Genomic DNA, 20,597 nt, shown 5'->3' on the forward strand with positions numbered 1-20,597 from the left:
ACCCAAACCTCCACTGGCTTCTTTTTTTTTTAATTAATTTTATTTTTGGTATATAAAATAAAGTTATTTTGGGTCTTCACTGCTCTGTGTGGGCTTTTCTCTCTACTTGCAGTGAGCAGGGGCTACTCTTCATTCTGGTGCACAGCTTTCTCATTGCGGTGGATTCTCTTGTGGAGCAAGGCTTTAGGCACACAGGCTCGCTAGTTGTGGTGCACAGGCTTAGTTGCTCCGAGGCATGTGTAATCTTTCAGGACCAGGGATTGAATCCGTGTCCCCTGTATTGGCAGGCAAATTCTTTTCCACTGTACCACCAGGGAAGTCCTCCACTGGCTTCTTAATCTGTCTTAATCACTGAGTTCTTAATCTTCAAGGGGGCTCAGTGAGTGAGTAAAATGTGGGTATGACCACTGGGATGGTGGCTTGAGTACAGCAGGAAGTGCTGTATTTGCAGCCCTCTCTCATGACACTTCCAATTCTGCCCATCTCACTACTGCTTCACAGAAACTTCTTCCAAGTTCCAGCCGTCTTGGGTCGAGGTATTAAGTCCCCTTAGTCTGGAGAGTGAGCATCGTTTTCTTATTTATTCTTATAGATCGTGTTGTGACAAGTTTGGATTTTTCTCCTTCTAAAAGCTATTTATTTATGGAAATTACTATAAGACAAGATCATAAAAGCATAGGATAGTCTGAAATACTGTGTGCTAGGGCTTCTGAAGAGACCAAGTCTATATCACCCCATTTCTTCCCATGAATTGTTCAACTGAAATTTAGGACAAGGAGTTTAGACACATGGAGGCTAAATATTACCTTTATTATAGATAAATGCAAACTGGAGGCTGGTCTGTGTGGGAGTCCAATGGTATTTCCGACTGGATTCCAGAAGTAAAGAGACTGACCTGGTGAACCTTGACAATGGCAAAAACAGACTCTTAATCCCCACTCTCATGATGTGGCCTAGGCAATGCATGCTGTACCCTCTATGCAGACAGGCAGAGTCCACAGCAGAAGAGGAAAGAAGCAGGGCCAGGGCAGTCTGTGTTTAACCAGAAGACAGGAAACTACACAGTAATTTAAACAGGGAAGCTTAATATAAAGAATTATTAAGCAGTGATAGTAACTATATAGAGCTATACTGTTAAGATGAAAAGGGATTTTTAGGGGTCTTTAGCACTGAGAAGGAGAAGGCAATGGCACCCCACTCCAGTACTCTTGCCTGGAAAAAAATCCCATGGATGGAGGAGCCTGGTAGGCTGCAGTCCATGAGGTCGCTAAGAGTCGGACATGACTGAGCGACTTCACTTTGACTTTTCACTTTCATGCATTGGAGAAGGAAATGGCAACCTACTCCAGTATTCTTGCCTGGAGAATCCCAGGGATGGGGGAGCCTGGTGGGCTGCCATCTGTGGGGTGCACAGAGTCGGACACGACTGAAGTGACTTAGCAGCAGCAGCAGCACTGAGAAGGAAATGGCAACCCACTCCAGTATTCTTGCCTGGAGAATCCCAGGGATGGAGGAGCCTGGTGGGCTGCCATCTATGGGGTCGCATAGAGTTGGACACGACTGAAGCGACTTAGCAGCAGCAGCAGCAGCAGCACTGAGACAGTGTACCTAAGGAAGGACAAACTTGAAAAGGGAGGGGTTCATACTTCCTGAAAGACCACTGGATAGCAGAGAAGTTTGCTGGGTTGCCCAGTCCCCAGATATGACCAGGTAGTTAGATGAGCAGAAGCTGACAGACATTTAAAGGGAGTCGGGGCACCACTGTGGACACTAGTGGAATGTGGAGCTATAGAGGCCCCTCTTTGCAGGAATCTAGCATATATCCATGAAGGGCTTTGGCCTAACAGCTGTCCTAACAGCTCCTGGTAGTGGGTGGGACAAAGGTCAGGGTACTGTCTTGCTAGAGGACTGACTGTATGAGGCCCCCAGTGTGCATGTGAAGGGCTTTAGAGAGGGTATAAGTTTAAAAAATAGATGAGTGAACAGGAAGCATTACTCACTGCCATTCCCCAGGTTTTTGTTAACTCAATGGATATGGCCAAAACCCTGTGGAGTCAATAATTTATTAACATCACCTTGCTTCCATCTTCATGAGACCAGTACTCCATTACAAACCCTTGCTGCTTGGGGCATCCTTTTGGACTGCTAATAAAAATGTATAGTTTGCATCCAAGAGTCTCTGAATTGGGTCATTATACCATATTAGTTTAATTAACCTCAAGGTCTTGCTTTGCCCCAGTGCCAATAGTTCTGATAATTCTGTCTTTACTTGACCAAACTTTAGTCAGATTTGAACCTTCTTCTAGATCTATCTTGTGCATTATTATGAACTCTAGATTTAGTAGGAACTTTGCTAAAGTCAGTTGAACTAGCTGCTGCTGCTAAGTCATTTCAATTATGTCTGACTCTTTTCAACACTATGGACTGTAGCCCACCAGGCTCCTGTCCATGGAATTCTTCAGGTAAGAATATTGGAGTGGGTTGCTATTTTTTCATTTGAACTAGAACTCTTGTAAATTCAAAAAACATATATAGAAAAAGTAGGTTAACGGTATATAAACAGAAAATCCACAGAAGAGGAAACCAGATGGACAACATTTGGCATTTCCTTGGTTATTTGTGAGGATGAGCTTTTCAAATGTTAGTTGTCCATCTAGTTTCCCCTTCTGTGGCTTCTTCTATTTTTACACTGTTCTGATGGAAGTGGCTTTGTCTTACTGCAATGCAGGAGACCCCAGTTTTATCCCTGGGTCACAAAGATCCCCTGGAGAAGGGATAGGCTACCCACTCCAGTATTGTTGGGCCTCCCCTGTGGCTCAGCTAGTAAATCTGCCTGCAATGTGGGAGACCTGGGTTCAACCCCTGAGTTGGGAAGATCCCCTGGAGAAGGGAAGAGCTATCCACTCCAGCATTCTGACCTGGAGAATTCCTCAGACTGTATAGTCCATGGGGTCAGAAAGAGTGGGACACAACTGAGTGACTTTCACTTCCACTTGTCTTACTGTATCTGGGAGCTTGCAGTTAAACATCTGACAAGGTTACCTCACATTTAACTGGCTAGGGTAGAAATAAGCAGGAAGGGGACTGTCTTAGTTTGGGCCACTATAACAAAACACCATAGACTGAGTGGCTTAAACAACAATTTATTTCTCACAGTTATAGAGGCTGAGAAGCCCCAATAGCAAGTGCTGGCAGATTTGGAAAAGGTCCATTTCCTGGATTGTAGACAGCTGCTGTCTCACTCGGCTCACATGGCCTTTTCTTGGTATACACACAATGCCACATTCCTTATGAGGGCAGTTACTCCCACAAGAACTGTACCATCCTCTTGACCTCATATAAACATATTTAATTTCCTAAGGCCCTATCTCCAAATACCATCACATTAGGCATTAGGGCTTCAGTACATGAATTCTGGGCTGGGCTGTGGTTCCTTATTTAACTCAACTAACAAAAATCTTTAATGGTATTACGCAGGGATAGGCTTTACTTTGTTCTGAATTCTCATGCTGAAGGACGAGAATCGCAATTTGAACCTATGCAAAGGCTTACTATGTTTGGGGACAGGAAGATAGTATCATAAATGTCATTTCTCCCCAAATGTATATACTTAAGGCAATTCTAATTAGAGTATCAAAGCGTTTTTATAATTTGAGACCTACCTTCATTTATAGAGAAAGAAAACGAAGATTAGGCAATAAAACTGGACAACAGCAAGGAGTGGGGGACTTACAGTAACAAAATACAATAAGGCTAATGTTAACATTATCCATTAATGTTAGTATAGGAATAGAAAAGTAAATGAATGAAGCAAGAGACTATAAATAAGTCGGTGTAAATCAAAATATAAGCCAGTTAAAGTAGAATAAAGAAAAGATTATTTGGGTAAAGAATTACATAGCAGAGTTTTAGTTGAATAGGAAAAGTATGGTATCAAAGTAATAAAAGGTCGTTCCCACTGACCCATCCCTGGAAAGATGACTTTAGACTTGTTTTTCTACTAGTTTCCTTGAAGAAAATACTGGAAATCTCTCATTTGTGGCCTGTACCTGGATGGGATGAACTGTGAACCGGCATGTAGACACTGACTGCCTATATAACTAAGGCGTCATAAGTCTTGGGAAACCAAGGTAGTAACTTCCCTGTGCTTAAGTGGTTATCCCTGTTACAAGTGAGTGCGCCCCATTTAATGGTGGCACACCATGCAGATGCCCTGCTTGATGAATGTGCTGGATGAGAATGTTAGTCTCCCACTGCTGAGGTGAACCACACCCATTCTGACCTTGTCTGCTCTGTGCAGTGCTGGGGCAGTGGAAGCTGTGCTTGCTTGAGCACTTGCAAGACTTTCTGATGAACATGCTGTAAAGATATTTTCTTGTTAGGACAAAGCTAATAATAAACCTAATGCTAGGTTTATTCTGTTATCTCTCTTCCTCTTTCTGATTGCCAGTTCAAATCTGTGATGGCTTCTGGTGGACATGCAGGTGTCAGAGCTGTTTGACCCTAAACTGACTGCTGGATTATTTTAACAAACTGTGCTTGTACAACTGGCAACCCATCTGGAAGGAAAAAATATGAACCTTCATAAATGACATTAAAAATTCAATTCTAAAAGGGTTAAACATTAATATATTACAAAAAGGAAATAGACAACTTGAAAGAAAACCTAAGAAATAACATATAATGTAAAGATTAAAGTATCTTTACAACTGACCCATACATATCCTAATATCTAATGTGGAAAAAGGTCTTCAAAACTGACAAAAAGATAAATAATCCTATAGGAATATAGGCTAACAATATGAAAGTTTACAAAGAAGCAAATCTAGGAACAGGTGAGGTTTATACTCATCAGACAAACATGAATTTTAGTATAATACCACCTATTGTATAGCTGGAGGAAACTTGTTTTGAAAATAACTGATAGCATCTACTAAAATTTTAAAGTAGCACATATCCTTTGATCTAGCAGTCTCTTGCCTATAATCTATCCCCTGGAAATAAGAATACCTAAAATGTAAGGGCCACTTGTAAGGGTGTTTACTTGTGTTGTCTGTCATGGTAAATAAGTAGTAACAAGCTGAATCAGCAGGGAGAATGGCCGAATAAATACACAGTACACAATATCCTAGAATACCATCAGCATTTGCTTATCTTACTCTACCTGACCATTATAATCATTCTTGTTGCTGGGCCATGGCACTGGCCAACTATATGCACCAAATGGTAATCTAGTTTGGTCTGGAGTTCCTAGTTGCTGTGTGACTTCAAAGATGTACCAGCACAAGGGTGTAATACTTAAGGAATATCAGAGAATGTTTAATGAAAAATGGAAGAAAAGAGGATATTTAGATTTGTAGATACACATATATATTACTTGGATACATTACCTCACAAAGTCAACCAATGGCATTTATAATCTTAAAACCAAATTTCAAAAATGCCAGTAACAAGCAGTGCAGTGCTATAGTTATATTAGCATAGTATTTTTCTGAGTTTAAGAGAAATCAATATATTTGAAAGGAGCCTAAGGTTTAAATGTTACACACTCAACTTTTATCACTATTCAAAAAGAGCATTAACTGTTTCTATATATCAGGTTATTGTGGGAAAGAATAAAAAAATCCTCAAAAAGATTTGCTTTTAATAAGAGAATTCTCTTTAGGTCTGAGATCTCATCAGTTCTATTCTCTCCAAGGAAACAAATTAGAGGTGGGGTGGGAGAGTTGACTGTGTCTGGCAAATTAGAGAAAATAACTAGTTTGAGTTAAAAACTGAAGCTGAAATGCAACAGTTGTTTTACTTGGTGTCATACAAAAAAAAAAGTAACATGTTTTCTTCATTTTTAAAATGTCTAATTTCTAATACCGGAACTGGTTATGTGGCTTATTAAAATTTCTGATAAATGTTTCTGAAAAACTAATTATTTCTAACAAGTCTGTGCATGTATTATAAAGTAATATGATCCTTAATGTGCTTCAGTCACCTGTTGCAAAATCATGATCTCAGAGACCACAGAGATTAGTGATATGACATTTGAGAGTAATTTAAATAAATGGATTTAAGTTACCATTAAAATTTTAAATTTTATTTCATATTTTAAAGATATGATTTCAGAAATTTTTTTTTGCAAAGTATCTGCATCTAATTGGAAATGTAAGTCCATTATAACATGTATTCCATGTAGTCTCTCTACTCCTATCCTTTTTTTAATTTTCAGAAGTTTAAAAGAAACAGCATAAATAGAATAAACTCATACATTATTACAATCCAGAATCAACTAATGTTTTCTTATATTTATTTGGAATCTTTTTTAATGAGATAGATATTTAGATACAAAACTGAAGTATTGTTCAACCACCATAATTGGCCCCATTTCCCTTCTACTCTCTTTCTTTCTAGAGACAACCACTTTTGGGAATTGAGTGTGTATCCTTCCAATCCATTCTTCATAGTTTTACATAAAAATGTTTACCCATAACCAAAGCTTTAATACTAGTGTTGGTTAGTGTTGATTTAATTCAAACTCACACAGGTATAGTTACAATATATTCATCACTTCATTTTCACTCTACATGATTTTCAAATCTTTCTGTTAATACATATAGATTTAGTTTGTTAACTGCTAGAGAATATTCTACAGGGTAACTACATCACATTTTATCAACCATTTCCAAAGTGACAGACATTTGTTTCCAATTTTTTGCTATATTAATATAACTCATGCTGCAATGAACATTAAAGATACAGGACTCCCTGGGTACATGTATCAGTTTCTTCACTATATGTATATATACTCAAGAGTGGGTATTCTGGAATGTGTTTTTAAAATTCTTACTATTCAAAGGTTTGAAAAAAAAAATCTACAAAACCCTTTTAAGTTTTGCTCTTTTGAGTTCTACTCTTCAATACTTTTGAGTTTTTTTAATAAATACTTTATAATGTATGACAACAGCAAAGATCTAATTTTTCCACATGAAGAATCAATTACCCTGAGACCATTTTTTTAATTATCCAGATTTTTCTACCAATTTGAGATTACCACCTCTATGAACTGCCAATTCCCCTTAAAAACATGCATGTATTTCTGGATATAGTATCCTGTCACAATCTTTATTTTCTATTACTGTATCAAGAGCAAGTAATTTTGATAGTTATACATGTAGTAAAACATGTAACAACAAAATGACAATTTTGTCTTTGTTTCACATCTTCACACCTTGTATATCTTTGTCTCAATATATCAGGTAGGCCTTCTAGAACCATGTTGATTAGTGTCCATGACTGGATCCTTAATGAGAATGCTCCTAAAAGTCCAGCATGAACATGTTTGTTGTGGGGGTATTGGTTTTCATGATAGTATAATACTTATTAAATTCTCAGTGTATTACATTTTGAGTTGTTGCTGTAGGTTTTTCCATATTGATGTTTACTATAAAATGATTTTTCTGATATACTGTTTAGTATGATTTCTATTGAAGGTTTTCCTAAATTTAAGACATTCATAGAGCTTTAATGAATATGAATTCTCTGGTGTCTAATATGATGTGACTTCTGGCTAAAAGCTTTCCCACATTCATTACACTGATAAGGTTTTTCTCCAGTATGGATTCTCATATGCAGAGCAAGAGTTGAGAACTGAGAGAAGGCTTTCCCACATTCATTGCAACCATAGGGCTTCTCACCTGTATGGCTTCTCATATGCACAGTAAGAGATGAGCTTTGACAGAAAGCTTTCCCACATATTTTACATTCATAAGGCTTATCACCTGTATGAATTCTCACATGTACAATAAGTGATGTGATTCGGGAGAAGGCTTTTCCACATTTATTACATTCATAGGGTTTCTCTCCTGTATGAATATTGTGATGTTTAATGAGGTACTGCTTCTGCCTAAAGATTGTTCCACATTCATTACACTTATAGGGTTTCTCTCCAATATGAATTTTCTCATGCTCAGTGAGGTTTGATTTGCCACTGAAAGCTTTTCCACATTCCTTACATATATAAGGTTTCTCTCCTGTATGACTTCTCTGGTGTCTAATGAGGCTTGACTTCTGAATGAAAGCTTTCCCACACCCTTTACATTCATAAGGTTTCTCTCCAGTATGAATTCTTTGATGGATAATGAGGTTTTCTTTCTGGCTAAAGGCTTTTCCACACTCATTACATTTAAAGGGTTTCTTTCCACTATGGATATTCTGATGTTTGACGAGGTATTGCTTCTGACTGAAGGCTCTTCCACATTGGTTACATTCAAAGGGTTTCTCTCCTGTATGAATTTTCTCATGCTCAGAGAGATATGATTTGCCACTGAAGGCTTTGCCACATTCCTTACATGCATAGGGTTTGTTTCCAGTATTTCTCTGTTGCTTAATAAGGCTTGACATCTGAATAGAAGCTTTCCCACATTCATAAGGTTTCTCTCCAGTATGATGTTTTTGATGAGTAAGCAAGTTTCCTTTCTGGCTAAAGGCTTTCCCACATTTATTACATTGATATGATTTCTTTCCTGTATGACTTCTCAAATGTAGAGTAAGGGATGAGACTCGAGAGAACACTTTACCACATTCAGTACATTCATGTGATTTCTCTGCAGTATGCATTTTCTTATGCTCTGTGAGGTTTTGCTTCAGACTAAATGTTTTTCCACATTCATTACATTCATATAGTTTCTCTTCAGTATGAATTTGATCACACTGAAGGAGATCTGATTCAGGCCGAAGGCTTTCTAACATTCTTATCATGCAGAGGTATTTTCTCCAACAAGAATTCCTTAGTATCTCTTGACATGTGACATGGATGAAAGCTTTCCCACGTTCAATATATGCAGATGGTTTCTCTCCAATAATTCTCAGATATCTAACAAAGTTGAATTTATGATGAAAGACTTTTCACACTGGTTATCCTGAGGTCAGATGATTATAAATTGGGATGAAATGTAGCATCTTCATTATATTCGTAATGGTTCTTTCTTAGATAGCTTCTCTCATGTTTAAGTGCAAGTTATGTCCAAATTTTTAAACTGAGTCCCATACATAGAGTAATAGTCTTAAAGAATCAATGTCTGTGCTCAGAGGAAATACTTCTCTGAGTTTTTCTTTAGCTGTATTTTATGAAGTTGTCTGAGTTTTTTAGTTGTATTTTCTGAGTTTTTCTTTAGCTGTATTTTCACAAAGAAGGATGCAACTTAACTCAAAGGTCTTTCCTGTTGTATCTTTATTTATTTATAAATTTCCCAGGCCTTTTCTGAAAGGGAGTACAAAAAAAACATCATTGAAAAGAGTAACTAACTGTAAACTATTTAATGCCTGGCATGTAGTGAACATCTAATAAGGCATCTATCATCATCATCATCAGTATCACACTTATGAACTTCTCCACTATTTTTAATAAAATTTCAGAAATGTGCAATTTAGGGACTTCTTTTGTGGTCCAGTTGTTAACAGTCCACCCTGCCAATGGACATGGGTTTGATACCTGGAGCAACTAAGCCCACAAGCCACAACTACTGAGCCCACATGCTGCTACTACTGAAGCCCAAGAGCCTAAAGTCCATGCTCCGCAGCAGGAGAGGCCACTGCAGTAAAAGGCCTACTCATTGCAATGAAGAGTGTCACCCACTCACTGCAACTAGAGAAAGCCCCAGTGCAGCCAAAAGAATAAAAAACAGTGCAATTTAAAAATAGACTTTTAATTTCAAACCTAACCTAACAGTATAAAAGAAAGCTCAAATACAAATGACAACCATGGGTGCATTAGCTTAAACTGGTTTTAAATGAAACAATGTATACTTTATAAATCAGTAAAATAAGGGAAAACATAAAGAACAGGTGACAGGATGAAAGACGAAACATAACACTGCAAAGTGTAGGATGAAGGGATAAAAAATGAATAGGAGTATTATTAAATTAAAGGGATGTGTGGTTAAATAAGATATTTATTTCTACATCTTCTTGAAGCTCCATTAAAATGACAATAAGGAGATGAAGGGCATTACTCATAAAAACTGAAAGGCTGAGGAAACAACAATGGATGAAAGCATTAGGAAATTTTGAAAGGAAACCGAATAAAGGACTAAATTAACCACAAAACTTAAATAAAATGCTAGTAGATAAGGATGCCACTTAGATGCAAGGTAATTTGTGACACAGCCGTTGACGAAAAGGCTGTATAACTTTATGGACAGATTGGTTAAGAATTGAAAGTGGCTTATAAAATTATTATATAAGGAGGAGCTGATGCACCCAACTCTCCTAACTGGAAGAAATAGGAATTTATTATCCAGAAAAGTGTAACTGAGAAACTCCAAATTTAGTTTTGACACAGAAAGTAGATGAGAATGCCATACTGAAAGAGGGTGATAAGTAGAAGTTTATATATAGTATAGAATCCCAACTTCTTTCTACTGCTAGACTACAGGAATGCTGGTAGTTGCCAGGTGTCAGATATGGAAGGGTTCTTGTCTGAAAAAATGAGAAAATCATGAGAAGCCCGATAGATCCTGACATCTGGAGTCATAGAAAATAAATACTTGTATATCCAACTGAATGTGTACAGTGAAGCTCACCATTTTAACAGACCTACTCATGGACACTGATTATAATCATCACAGAAAATATGAAAAATGAATGCAGGAAATTTTCTGAGCCCCATCTTCTTATTAGCATGTTGATAATGATTAAAATTTACTGCATTTAAAATAGGTAAAACAGCTATATGAAATGAAATGGCAATTGCAGAATAAGCTGCAATTCAGAATAAACACCAAGAGACACAGTCAAATGAGTTTAAAGTGGCTGTCTACATGAAGCAAGAACAGTGGGTAAGGAAGAATGGAGTAAGCATAGTTATAACCCTATTTGACTTCTAAAAGCTCCAATTTCTTATACCTACAGAGATTTCCTTGAAGACTTGGGCCTTTTAACTTGAATCAATCTATAAATAATTATATAGTAACTATAGACAGTGCTTTTTTACCTTACAACTGAGTTTCACATGGGCTAAACAGCAAAGTACATATACATTTAATGGGAAAAGGGAAAAAAAGAAAATATGCCAGAAAATAGCCACCTTTGCTTCCAAATCTGATTTTGATTTCCATTTTGATTACTGATACTATCACTTCTGGATACTGAAAGTGTCATTGCCATCAAATTTCAGTTTTCATTTATTTTTCTTCTTTCATTATGCCTGATACTCTGGCACCCAAGCTCTTTTTTGTCAAGGACTCTTTTCTTGGCCTCTCTAAGTCCTTTCTTTTATAACTATTTTCCACCCACTCTCTGGAAACCTTTGACATTATTCTGAACTATCCATCTCAAACTTTTATCCTCATTTTCATATAAATCATTTTAAGAACTGACTAATAATATGCTGCCTCTCTTACCAATGCTGTAATTTCCATAATTAGAAAAAAATAACCTCAACACTCACTGCATATCATAAGCAAAAATTCACTCAAAATGAATTACAGACCACAGCATGAGCATTAAAAATATTAATAAGGAATATAAAAGAAAAAATGGTAGACTTTATCAAAACTAAAAACTAATTAATGCCCTTTAAAAACACAGTTAAGAAAACAAAAACAAAAGCCATAGACTGGGAGGAACTAATAAAGGGCTTCTCTCCAAAATATATAGAACCGCTGAAACTCAATAATAAAAAGATAAAAACTATTTATTTTTTAAAATGGGAGAAAAACTAGAATAGTCTTAAAACATGAATGGCTAGAGAATCCCATGGACAGAGGAGCCTGGCAGGCTGTACTCCATAGGGTCACATAGAGTCAGAAATGACTGAAGCAACTCAGCATGCACCCTCGAATTTACAATGTAGTGAATTTATATTTCAATGTAGTGAAAACACAAACCTAAGAGAGTATATGTTAATACATAAGATCCAGGTTACTTTGTATCTGAGATGGGAGATACAAGGATTAGAGAGATTGGGCTAGAAGTAAGAGACAGTTCAATAAAAATGAAGTTCAAGATTGAACAGTGGATAAGATTTTGATAAATGGATCAATGCACAATCAAAGGCAAAGATGCCAAGAATTTCATACACACGACAGGGGCGATAAGAAGGGTACAACTCTTACTATTTAAAGCTGGAATAATAATCACAACTTGATGAAGGGAAGAGGGAGGCTGAAAATATATACATTGTAAAGTGTATAAAATATATATATCACTCCTGGTGATAGTAAATAGATATCGTCTAAAATCAAGAAAAAATAAATAAATAAAATCGAGGATGAAGACTAAGAAAATTATGAATATAAAGGCAAACACGAGAAAGAAAAAAAATAAACTTCCCAAATGTTCAGGAAGATATATATTCACAACAAATAAAGATCCTACAGCAAAAGATAAAAGAGGAGGCAGAATTTAAAACAGTAGGGAATTACCCAGCGGTCCAGTGGTTAGGACTCTGTGCTTTCACTACTGAGGGCACGGGTTCAATTCCTTGTCAGGGAACCAAGATCCCACAAGCCATGACGTGTGGCAAAAAAAACAAAAAAGAACTTAAAATAGTACAGAAAGTTAAATCAGAATCAATACCAACCATACTGTTCCTGTCAACAAATGCAAATAGAATAATAATAACTATTAAAAGAACTATGATAGGCTCATATAGGAAATTCTCAGGCCTCAAGCCAGACCTCCTGAATCTAAAAAAGCTGTGGGTAGGGCCCAGCAGTCTGTATTTAACAAGCCCTTCAGGTGATTTTTTTTTTTTTAAGATTTATTATATACTTATTTATTTTATTCTTTGGCTGAGCTGAGTTTTGATCGCTTTGCCCAGGCTTTCTCTGGTTGGGCTAAGTGGGGGCTACTCTCTAGTTGCAGTGCATGAGCTTCTCATTGTGCTGGTTTCTCTTGTTGCAGAGCACAGGCTCTAGGCTTACAGGCTCAGTAGTTGTGGCTCACAGGCTTAGTTGCTCTGTGGCATGTGGGATCTTCCGGGAGCAGGGACTGAACCCATGTCCCCTGCATTGGCAGGCAGATTCTTAACCACTGGACCACCAGGGAAGCCTTCTCCAGGTGATTTTGATGCATGCTAAAGTTTAACAACTGATATAGCTGCTGCTGCTGCTAAGTCGCTTCAGTCGTGTCCAACTCTGCGACCCCATAGACGGCAGCCCACCAGGCCCCTCCCATGGGATTTTCCAGGCAAGAGTACTGGAGTGGGTTGCCATTGCCTTCTCCAACTGATACAGCAAATCCCCCCTAAACTGTATATAAGATATGCTTCTAAAATAATATATCAGAAATGCTGAAAATAAAGACTAAAAATAATCATGAATATATAAACTATAGAAATCCAAGATACAAAAACATTAGCAACTGAGAAGACTACCTCTCTCAACCTAGGAGATCAAATCCATGAAATATATGAATATATATGAAATGGAAACATGAAATAAAAATATGTACTAATTTATAATATAGAATTAACTAGTTTATTCTGTATTTTGAAAATACTGAAACATCTTTTAAAATGCTCAGAGGACATTCTCAAAATAAGTCCACATAGTAGGCCTATAAAACTTCAAATATTCCACAAAGTAGAAAAGGACAGATAAAATACCCTAAAAAAAAAGTCATAAACAAAATGAAAAATTTTCACTTGTAAATTTCAAAATCTACTGGCTTGAACAAACTATTTGGTCAAAGAGGAAATTAAAATATATCACATAATATTCAGAGTATTATTCAGAACACAATGTATATCAGAACCCACTTGAAAAAAATGCTTGGAGAGTTTTAACATAAATGGTTACATCATTTTAAAAAGAAATAATAATAATATTCAAACTAAGGAATTACAATAAGGAAAAGTAAACAAAAATTAGAAAAGATAGAGAAATTGATTATTACAAACAAAACTACAAGTAATAATAGATTCATGAGTAAGAAGAAAAGCAAAATTAAAAAAATTTAAAAAATGATTATTTGAAAACAAGAATTATGGAGACTATTTTGTTCAATTCTATGCAAATAAACTTGTAAACCTAGCAAATATAACCTCTGAGAACTTAGACCAGAAAAGAAAATTTAAACAGAAAAGTAAACAGAAAAAAATAGAGGTGATCATTCTCTCATTTTATCACCCCAAAGTCCGAGGTATGTGTGGTTTAAGGTGTGAATTTTACTAAACTTTTAACAAAGTACAATAATATTTGCAGAAGTATGATGTACAACAGATTAGAACTAAGTTCTATATAACTAGTAAGTCAAAAGAAAATACAGAAATTACATTCTCTTGGTAATTAAAGCCCCCCTTGTATTTTTACAGGGATTATATCAACAGCCTTCACAGATACTTAACCAGAACTGAATTTTTTATACTGTAAAATGACAGTCCTGAACTGAACTAGGCAACATTATCTGAATACCAGGCAAACTGGTCCTTTCAACAGCATTTATCTTGTGCTTTAAAAAGTGTTTTAAAATATAAATCAAAATGCTCTAATACCAAGTGTACTAACTTTGTGCTATAATGCCTAAGCTGAGTAGTTGCAACAGAGATCCTATGGATTACAAAGCCTAAAAAACTTTCTATCTGGCCTTTTACAAAAAAATTTATTGATGCTCTTCTACCCTAGAGTGGTGATTCCTCTCTCCTCTACCAGGCTGGAACCAGGATACATTGTTAATCCAGCTTTAACCACAAGTAAAAGATAAAGAGAGAACCTGGAAGAAGTCTGGATCTTAAAGTACCACAAAGACCAAAGGTACCATGCAGATTTTGACTACTCATCACATAAAGAAATAAGCCAATAAATCAATTCTTACATTCCTTAAACCAGCACATTCGGGTGTTTATTATAGTCACTTAGCTTTAAACTCCCAAATATGCTGGTTTACCATTTAGCTTTGGTTTACCACTTAGTTTTACTATATAGGGGCTTCCCTGTTAGCTCAGTTGGTAAAGAATCTGCCTGCAATGCAGGAGACCCTGGTTTGATTCCTGGGTCAAGGAAGATCCACTGGAGAAGGAATAGGCTACCCACTCCAGTATTCTTGAGTTTCCCTTATGGCTCAGCTGGTAAAGAATCCGCCTGCCATGTGGGAGACCTGGGTTCAATCCCTGGGTTGGGAAGATCCCCTGGAGAAGGGAAAGGCTACCCACTCCAGTATTCTGGGCTGGAGTTGGGATCACAAAACGTTGGACATGACTGAGTGACTTTCACTTAGCTTTATTACCATGATTGATTAACACTTTTTAGTCCTGTTTCACTCCCTTACATATCATGCATCTGAAGATACCAATTCAGGCATTGAAAGTATTTTCAGATCATAAGAAAATGAATGGACAAGAAAATGACTTTTTACAAAAACACATAGTAGGGTAGAGTTTGCCAACTTCTGCTTTTAACAGGTCACCATTTAAAAAGAATACACTGGGTTTCCCTGGTGGCTCAATGACAAAGAATCCGCCCGCCAATGCAGAAGACACAGCTTCAGTCCCTGGTCCAGGAAGATTCCACATGCCGCAGAGCAACTAATCCTATGTGCCACAGCTACTGAGCCAACGTGTCCCAATTACTGAAGCCCATGTGCCTAGAACCTGTGCTCCACAAGAGAAGCTACTGCAATGAGAAGCCCTCACAACACAACGAAGAGTAGCTCCCGCTCACCATAACTAGAGAAAAGCCCACATAGCAATGAAGACCCAGTACAACCAAAAACAAACAAAAATACACTGAGTTTGCCTGACATTTGAACATTTTGTTATATGTTAACACTTTCCTACACAGCAACCACAGTAATCTTGTCACAGGCAAATCATGTCATGTTCTCTCTGGAAAGTCTCCCTGTATAATCATAAAAATATTTAGAAGCATAAAATGTTTATTGTGGCTGCTTCTGAGGAGCAGAAATAGAGAACTGAGAGCCAGGAATAGGAGATATACCTATTGTTTTAATGTCTATCATGTATATGTATTAGATTTTAAAAATAACAGTACAATACAGCACCAATTTTCAGGCCTGCATTATTGTTAAAAAGCAGAAGGTAGACAATATCTGGAGATACACTAATGTATAGTATACAGTATAGATATACTCTATAGTATAGTATACAGATATAGTATATATACAGATAGTATAGATATACTATATAGATATACTTGTATATCTGTGTATATAGTATATAGTATATAGATATATACTTGTATATCTGTATACTATAGATTTACAAAATATACTATGATATCTGGAAGTAAGACAATAAAAAAAACAAGGATAAAAGGGTAAAATTCAACTATGAGGTATATTACAAAAGAAGGAGAGAGAAATATGATAGTAAAATTTTAAAGAAAATAATCTACATTTGTAGATTTGAAAGATTACAGATCTCTAATCTTTGGCAAGGACTGAATGCTGAAGGAAAGGAGTGTAGACATATAGGGAGAAGTGAAAACTGGAGAATGTTGGTGAGAGGAAGAAGCATGAAATTTAGACTACAGAAGTTATAAAATTGAGGCTGCAAATAAGGTAGAGAGGCTGGCATCCAGAATCAAGGTTAGAGAGAGAACTAGTCCTCCAGAATCTGAGAAAAGAAGAGCATCAAACCAGGAAGAGAAGTTAGAAATGGTACCTAGGTTATCTAAAGGATGTCTAGCAATTTTCACTCCAAAAGACAAGAGCTGATAAGAAAATTTCAAAACATTTCAGATGTTGCAAACTCACTGCTGCTGCTGCTAAGTCACTTCAGTCGTGTCCGACTCTGTGTGACCTCACAGACGGCAGGCCACCAGGCTCCTCCGTCCCTGGGATTCTCCAGGCAAGAACACTGGAGTGGGTTGCCATTTCCTTCTCCAATGCATGAAAGGGAAAAGGGAAAGTGACACGACTCTTAGCGACTCCATGGCCTGCAGCCTACTAGACTCCTCTGTCCATGGGATTTTCCAGGTAAGAGTACTGGAGTGGGGTGCCAGTGGAGAAGGCAAACTCACTGAGCCACAGTAATGAGCCTTTACTCCATTCATACCTGCTGGGTTCTCTCTTACCCGGAGAATACCTACTTTATATTTCTTTCTCTATCATCAGTTCCTCTTCTTGTTTGAACTGGTTACTTTAAAATTTGAAATAATGACATAGGACTTGGATGAAGGTTAAAGCAGCATCTCAGAATTCAGGTTGAGTCCTTAGGACCCTCAGTGGAGTTGAAGGATAAGGAAAGTAAAGCTCCTGGGGATAGACAAAGAAGCTGACTTGTGAAAAAGAACAAAGGAATGATGATTCTTTGGCTTAGAAGCCAGAGCACACACATACGCATACGTGTGAGCACATGGAAAAAGAGTATTTGTAATTTGCATCTCAGGTCAAACTCATTTTGTCATTTAAAGGCTCCACACATTTCAAAAAATGGGAAACAGAAGGTATCTTATTTTTCAGAATTTAGGTTATACAGAGAAACTATCAGTGAGTTGCTAGAGTTCTCTAGAATCACAACCTGCATGAGTACCTTTGAGCAGGTGTCACTTACAAGTGACACCTTGTTCCTGATTGAACAGTCACAGTTTTGAATATCATTTTCCCCCATAACAACACATTTCTCATAAATGTGAAGTCACCAACCTTAAGTGATATGGATAAAATGTAAAGGAAGTGACTCTGAAATTATTCGTGGCTCAGAGTTCTTAAAATTTTTAGAAGCCTAATATTTTATCCAGGTTATATTACGCTAAGAGAAATTAAGTGTCCTATAATTAAATGGTCATTCAATTCATTGGTTCAGCAAATGTATTTCTCATTTATTATTTGTATTGAAAAGACCATAAAAAAATAAAATAAAAAAATAAAAAAGAAAAGACCATAGTCTTCAATTTGTAATGGGGTGTGACAGATAAAAGGGTCAAACTTGCTCAGAAGCTCTTCCCTTACTCCAACATAGGATGCTTAGTCTGGCTGGATAGTGCCATGAATTGATGAAAACACAGATGGCAGAAAGGATGGAGGCAACACACAGGAAGGAAGAGGTAAGTATGACATTATGGACATGAAGAGTTTGAAGTTCCTATGCAACCTCCAGATGGCATTATCCATTAGACAGTTGGAGAAGCTCAGGACAAGCCTCAAATAGGAATGGTCATTTCATTAGTCCTGTGTCACAGCTGAAGCCATAGTGGAATTTGGTTGCTCCTAAGAGTTCTTAGAAGTGAAAAAGATCAAAGTCAGAAACTCAGGAACACTAATATTTGAGGGACAAACAAACATCACTCACTAATGGAGATTTTTTGCAGGGAGAAGGGACCTTGTTCCTTGGTTTTCACTGGAATTGTAAAAGTGAGAGAAGTATTATGGAAGCCAAGGAAACATCAAGAATGAGTCAGTGATAAACACCTGAAAAGGAATGGAGTGAACAGAGAAATCTAATTACTCCATCCCAGGTAAAAATGGAAATGTACAAAACAGGCAAGCAAAAATGTGATTTTTATTCCTGCCCTAGTTGCTACATCCCCTCACAACCATTTTTATTTTCTGTGTAAACTTTAAAAGTTTCTTCATACAACTACAAATATACACTCCTACCCCCACTTACTAAAAAAAAAAAAAAAAAGGTAGTATGTTATACCAAACATACACTTTACTTTCTTCATATAACAAAATACATCGCACTTTTTAAATCTATCTAACATATGGTATATACTTCTGCTTGCTCAAGTCTTTTTTTGGGTCTTTCATTAACATTTAAAAATATCTTCATAAAGCTTTTATACTTTTACTGTTTATCCCTAGGTGTTTTATCAGATTTGTTGCTATTGTAAAGAAAGTAGTCTTCTTTTTAACTATTACTGATTATTTTCTGTATGTATCAAAAATATTATTTCTATATATGAACTTTTGTACTGTGGTACGTTCTCATTTTATTGAAAAATGCGTTGTGTGATTAAAATACTGGAAGAAATTCTTTTTACAGATAAAAGAAAAATTTGTTTCACCACATTTACAAAGGTCATTTGGTTTTGGGGAAAACCTGGTAAAATTAGGAGTCAGATTGCCATGCTCACGGACAAATCAGGGAGTCTTAAATTGATTTTCTGACTTGTGCGTCCAAGACCGGACAACTTGCTTCCCAATTCTGCGCTATGAGCACCAGTGGAAACTACCTCTTAAAGTTGTTCCTTAGCCCAGGACTTCTCAAAGCAGCCTCACCGGAAGTCCTCCAAAGAATTAAGGAAAGTCAGTACCTCTGGGGAGTCTAGATATCCAATAACAAGTTTCCCGGAAATCCTTCCTCTTTAAAAAAAAAATGCTGATTTTGTTTTCTACTCCACAATGGGTCTGCTTTTATACAAAAATCACTTATCGCTCAACTGCTTAGCCTTTTCCCATTCTCATCTTTCACAGAAACGGATGTTGCAGAGAAATGCACCCTCTTATCATTATTTTAAAAACTAGAAAAGTGAGGTTTAAATGGTACTATCCCAGTAAGTTCCCAACGCCACCCACTCTCACGAAGTTGGAACCACACAGGTTGCAACTCTGCAACCCTCTCACTCTCCCTCACACCCTAAGTCACCCACCGACGAACCCGCCCCCGTTGCCTTCTGTACCCCTGCCCCCATCCACAGACGCTTTGAACACTGCTGCACGCCACAGGAGGCGATTCCTCTCCTTCAGTTTCCCCAGCCCGGTCCTAGGCTCCGCGAAATCTCCCCTACAACCTAGCCGACCGGACTCTAAGCCCAGAAACCTAGGTCCAGCAACCCAGATGTACGCTTCGCAGAACCAAAACCAAACTCACCAGCAGACAAAGACGACGATGGCGAGCCAGACAGCCTGCGCCTGCGCACTGCCGGCTGGTTAGCATTCCCAGAGGTCTCCTGGGCTCCACCGAGCCCGGGCTCAATACCGGGCGGAATCGGTCGATATTGGTCGGGCGTCCACTTTTCTGATTGTGGACTACATTTCCCAGAAGTTTCGGTGGTTCGAGTCAGCTTTCGCGCCTTGTCAACTCCACCCGAGCTTGTGGGACTATCTCCCTGATTGGGGGAGGAGTGTACGTAGCCCGAGACTCATGACTTAGGTAATACTCTACCTGTGCCAGCTACCTCTGGGAGAAGGCAGTGGTAATAAGCTCAGTTCAAGCTCACCCCTAGTTAGGGGTGACTCCAACTAGGAACCGCGGTGCAAGGCAGCGCTAGAAAATTCCAGGGCACGGTCTGAGGCTAGGGGGTGGGGAGAAGCGGTGAGGAGGGGAGTGATTGTGGGGATCTCCGGTTAGGATCCAGCCCGAGGCCATCTTGTCCCTCGCGAATGCGGTGCTGAACTACCTTTCCCAGAGGTCGCCGCGTTCTCAGGCCGGCGGCTCTGCGCGGAGCGGTAACGGGAGCTGGGTGTTAGTCACTGAGCTGTTCCTGACGACTGACGCCTTGCAAGGGAGATTGGAGGTGAAACATCCAGAGGTCTGGGCGGGGATGGAGACTGAGTATTGTCTGTTCAGGCTGAACGGGCGAGGTTGGAGAGGGAAGTGTCGGTTATTATGTATGACAGTATGTCCTTGTGATGGGTGTGTTCTTATGACAGTGTGTGGTACCGTGTGTGTAGCTTTATGCGGGTGAGTCTGCGAGGTATGA

At 37.9% G+C, this 20,597-nt stretch overlaps 2 protein-coding genes across 3 annotated transcripts in view; one reads left to right on the forward strand and one right to left on the reverse strand.

The window, feature by feature from the left end:
• Positions 1–3,127: 3,127 nt before the first annotated feature.
• Positions 3,128–20,166, reverse strand: ZNF260 (zinc finger protein 260). Its single transcript, XM_027514333.1, has 2 exons — positions 19,766–20,166; positions 3,128–9,250 (listed from the first exon to the last, which is right to left on the reverse strand). Exon 2 carries the CDS (start codon positions 8,746–8,748, stop codon positions 7,513–7,515), a length of 1,236 nt encoding a protein of 411 aa, XP_027370134.1. The 5' UTR covers positions 8,749–9,250; positions 19,766–20,166; the 3' UTR covers positions 3,128–7,512.
• Positions 20,167–20,357: 191 nt separating this feature from the next.
• ZNF382 (zinc finger protein 382) overlaps positions 20,358–20,597 on the forward strand; it is a 64,434-nt gene continuing 64,194 nt past the window's right edge. Inside the window, exon 1 of one of the 2 annotated variants that reach the window (XM_027514235.1) lies at positions 20,358–20,411. The gene's annotated coding sequence lies outside the window, so the exon portion shown is untranslated. The remainder of the gene's footprint in view (positions 20,412–20,597) is intronic. The other variant, XM_027514240.1, reaches the window with a different exon arrangement.

Source organism: Bos indicus x Bos taurus, chromosome 18 (genome assembly GCF_003369695.1).
Source record: "Bos indicus x Bos taurus breed Angus x Brahman F1 hybrid chromosome 18, Bos_hybrid_MaternalHap_v2.0, whole genome shotgun sequence".
NCBI classification, from domain to species: domain Eukaryota; kingdom Metazoa; phylum Chordata; class Mammalia; order Artiodactyla; family Bovidae; genus Bos; species Bos indicus x Bos taurus.

Coding starts and splice junctions, on each gene's coding strand:
- ZNF260 (XM_027514333.1), bottom strand. CDS start 8,748: ATGATAAGAATGTTAGAAAGCCTTCGGCCTGAATCAGATCTCCTTCAG.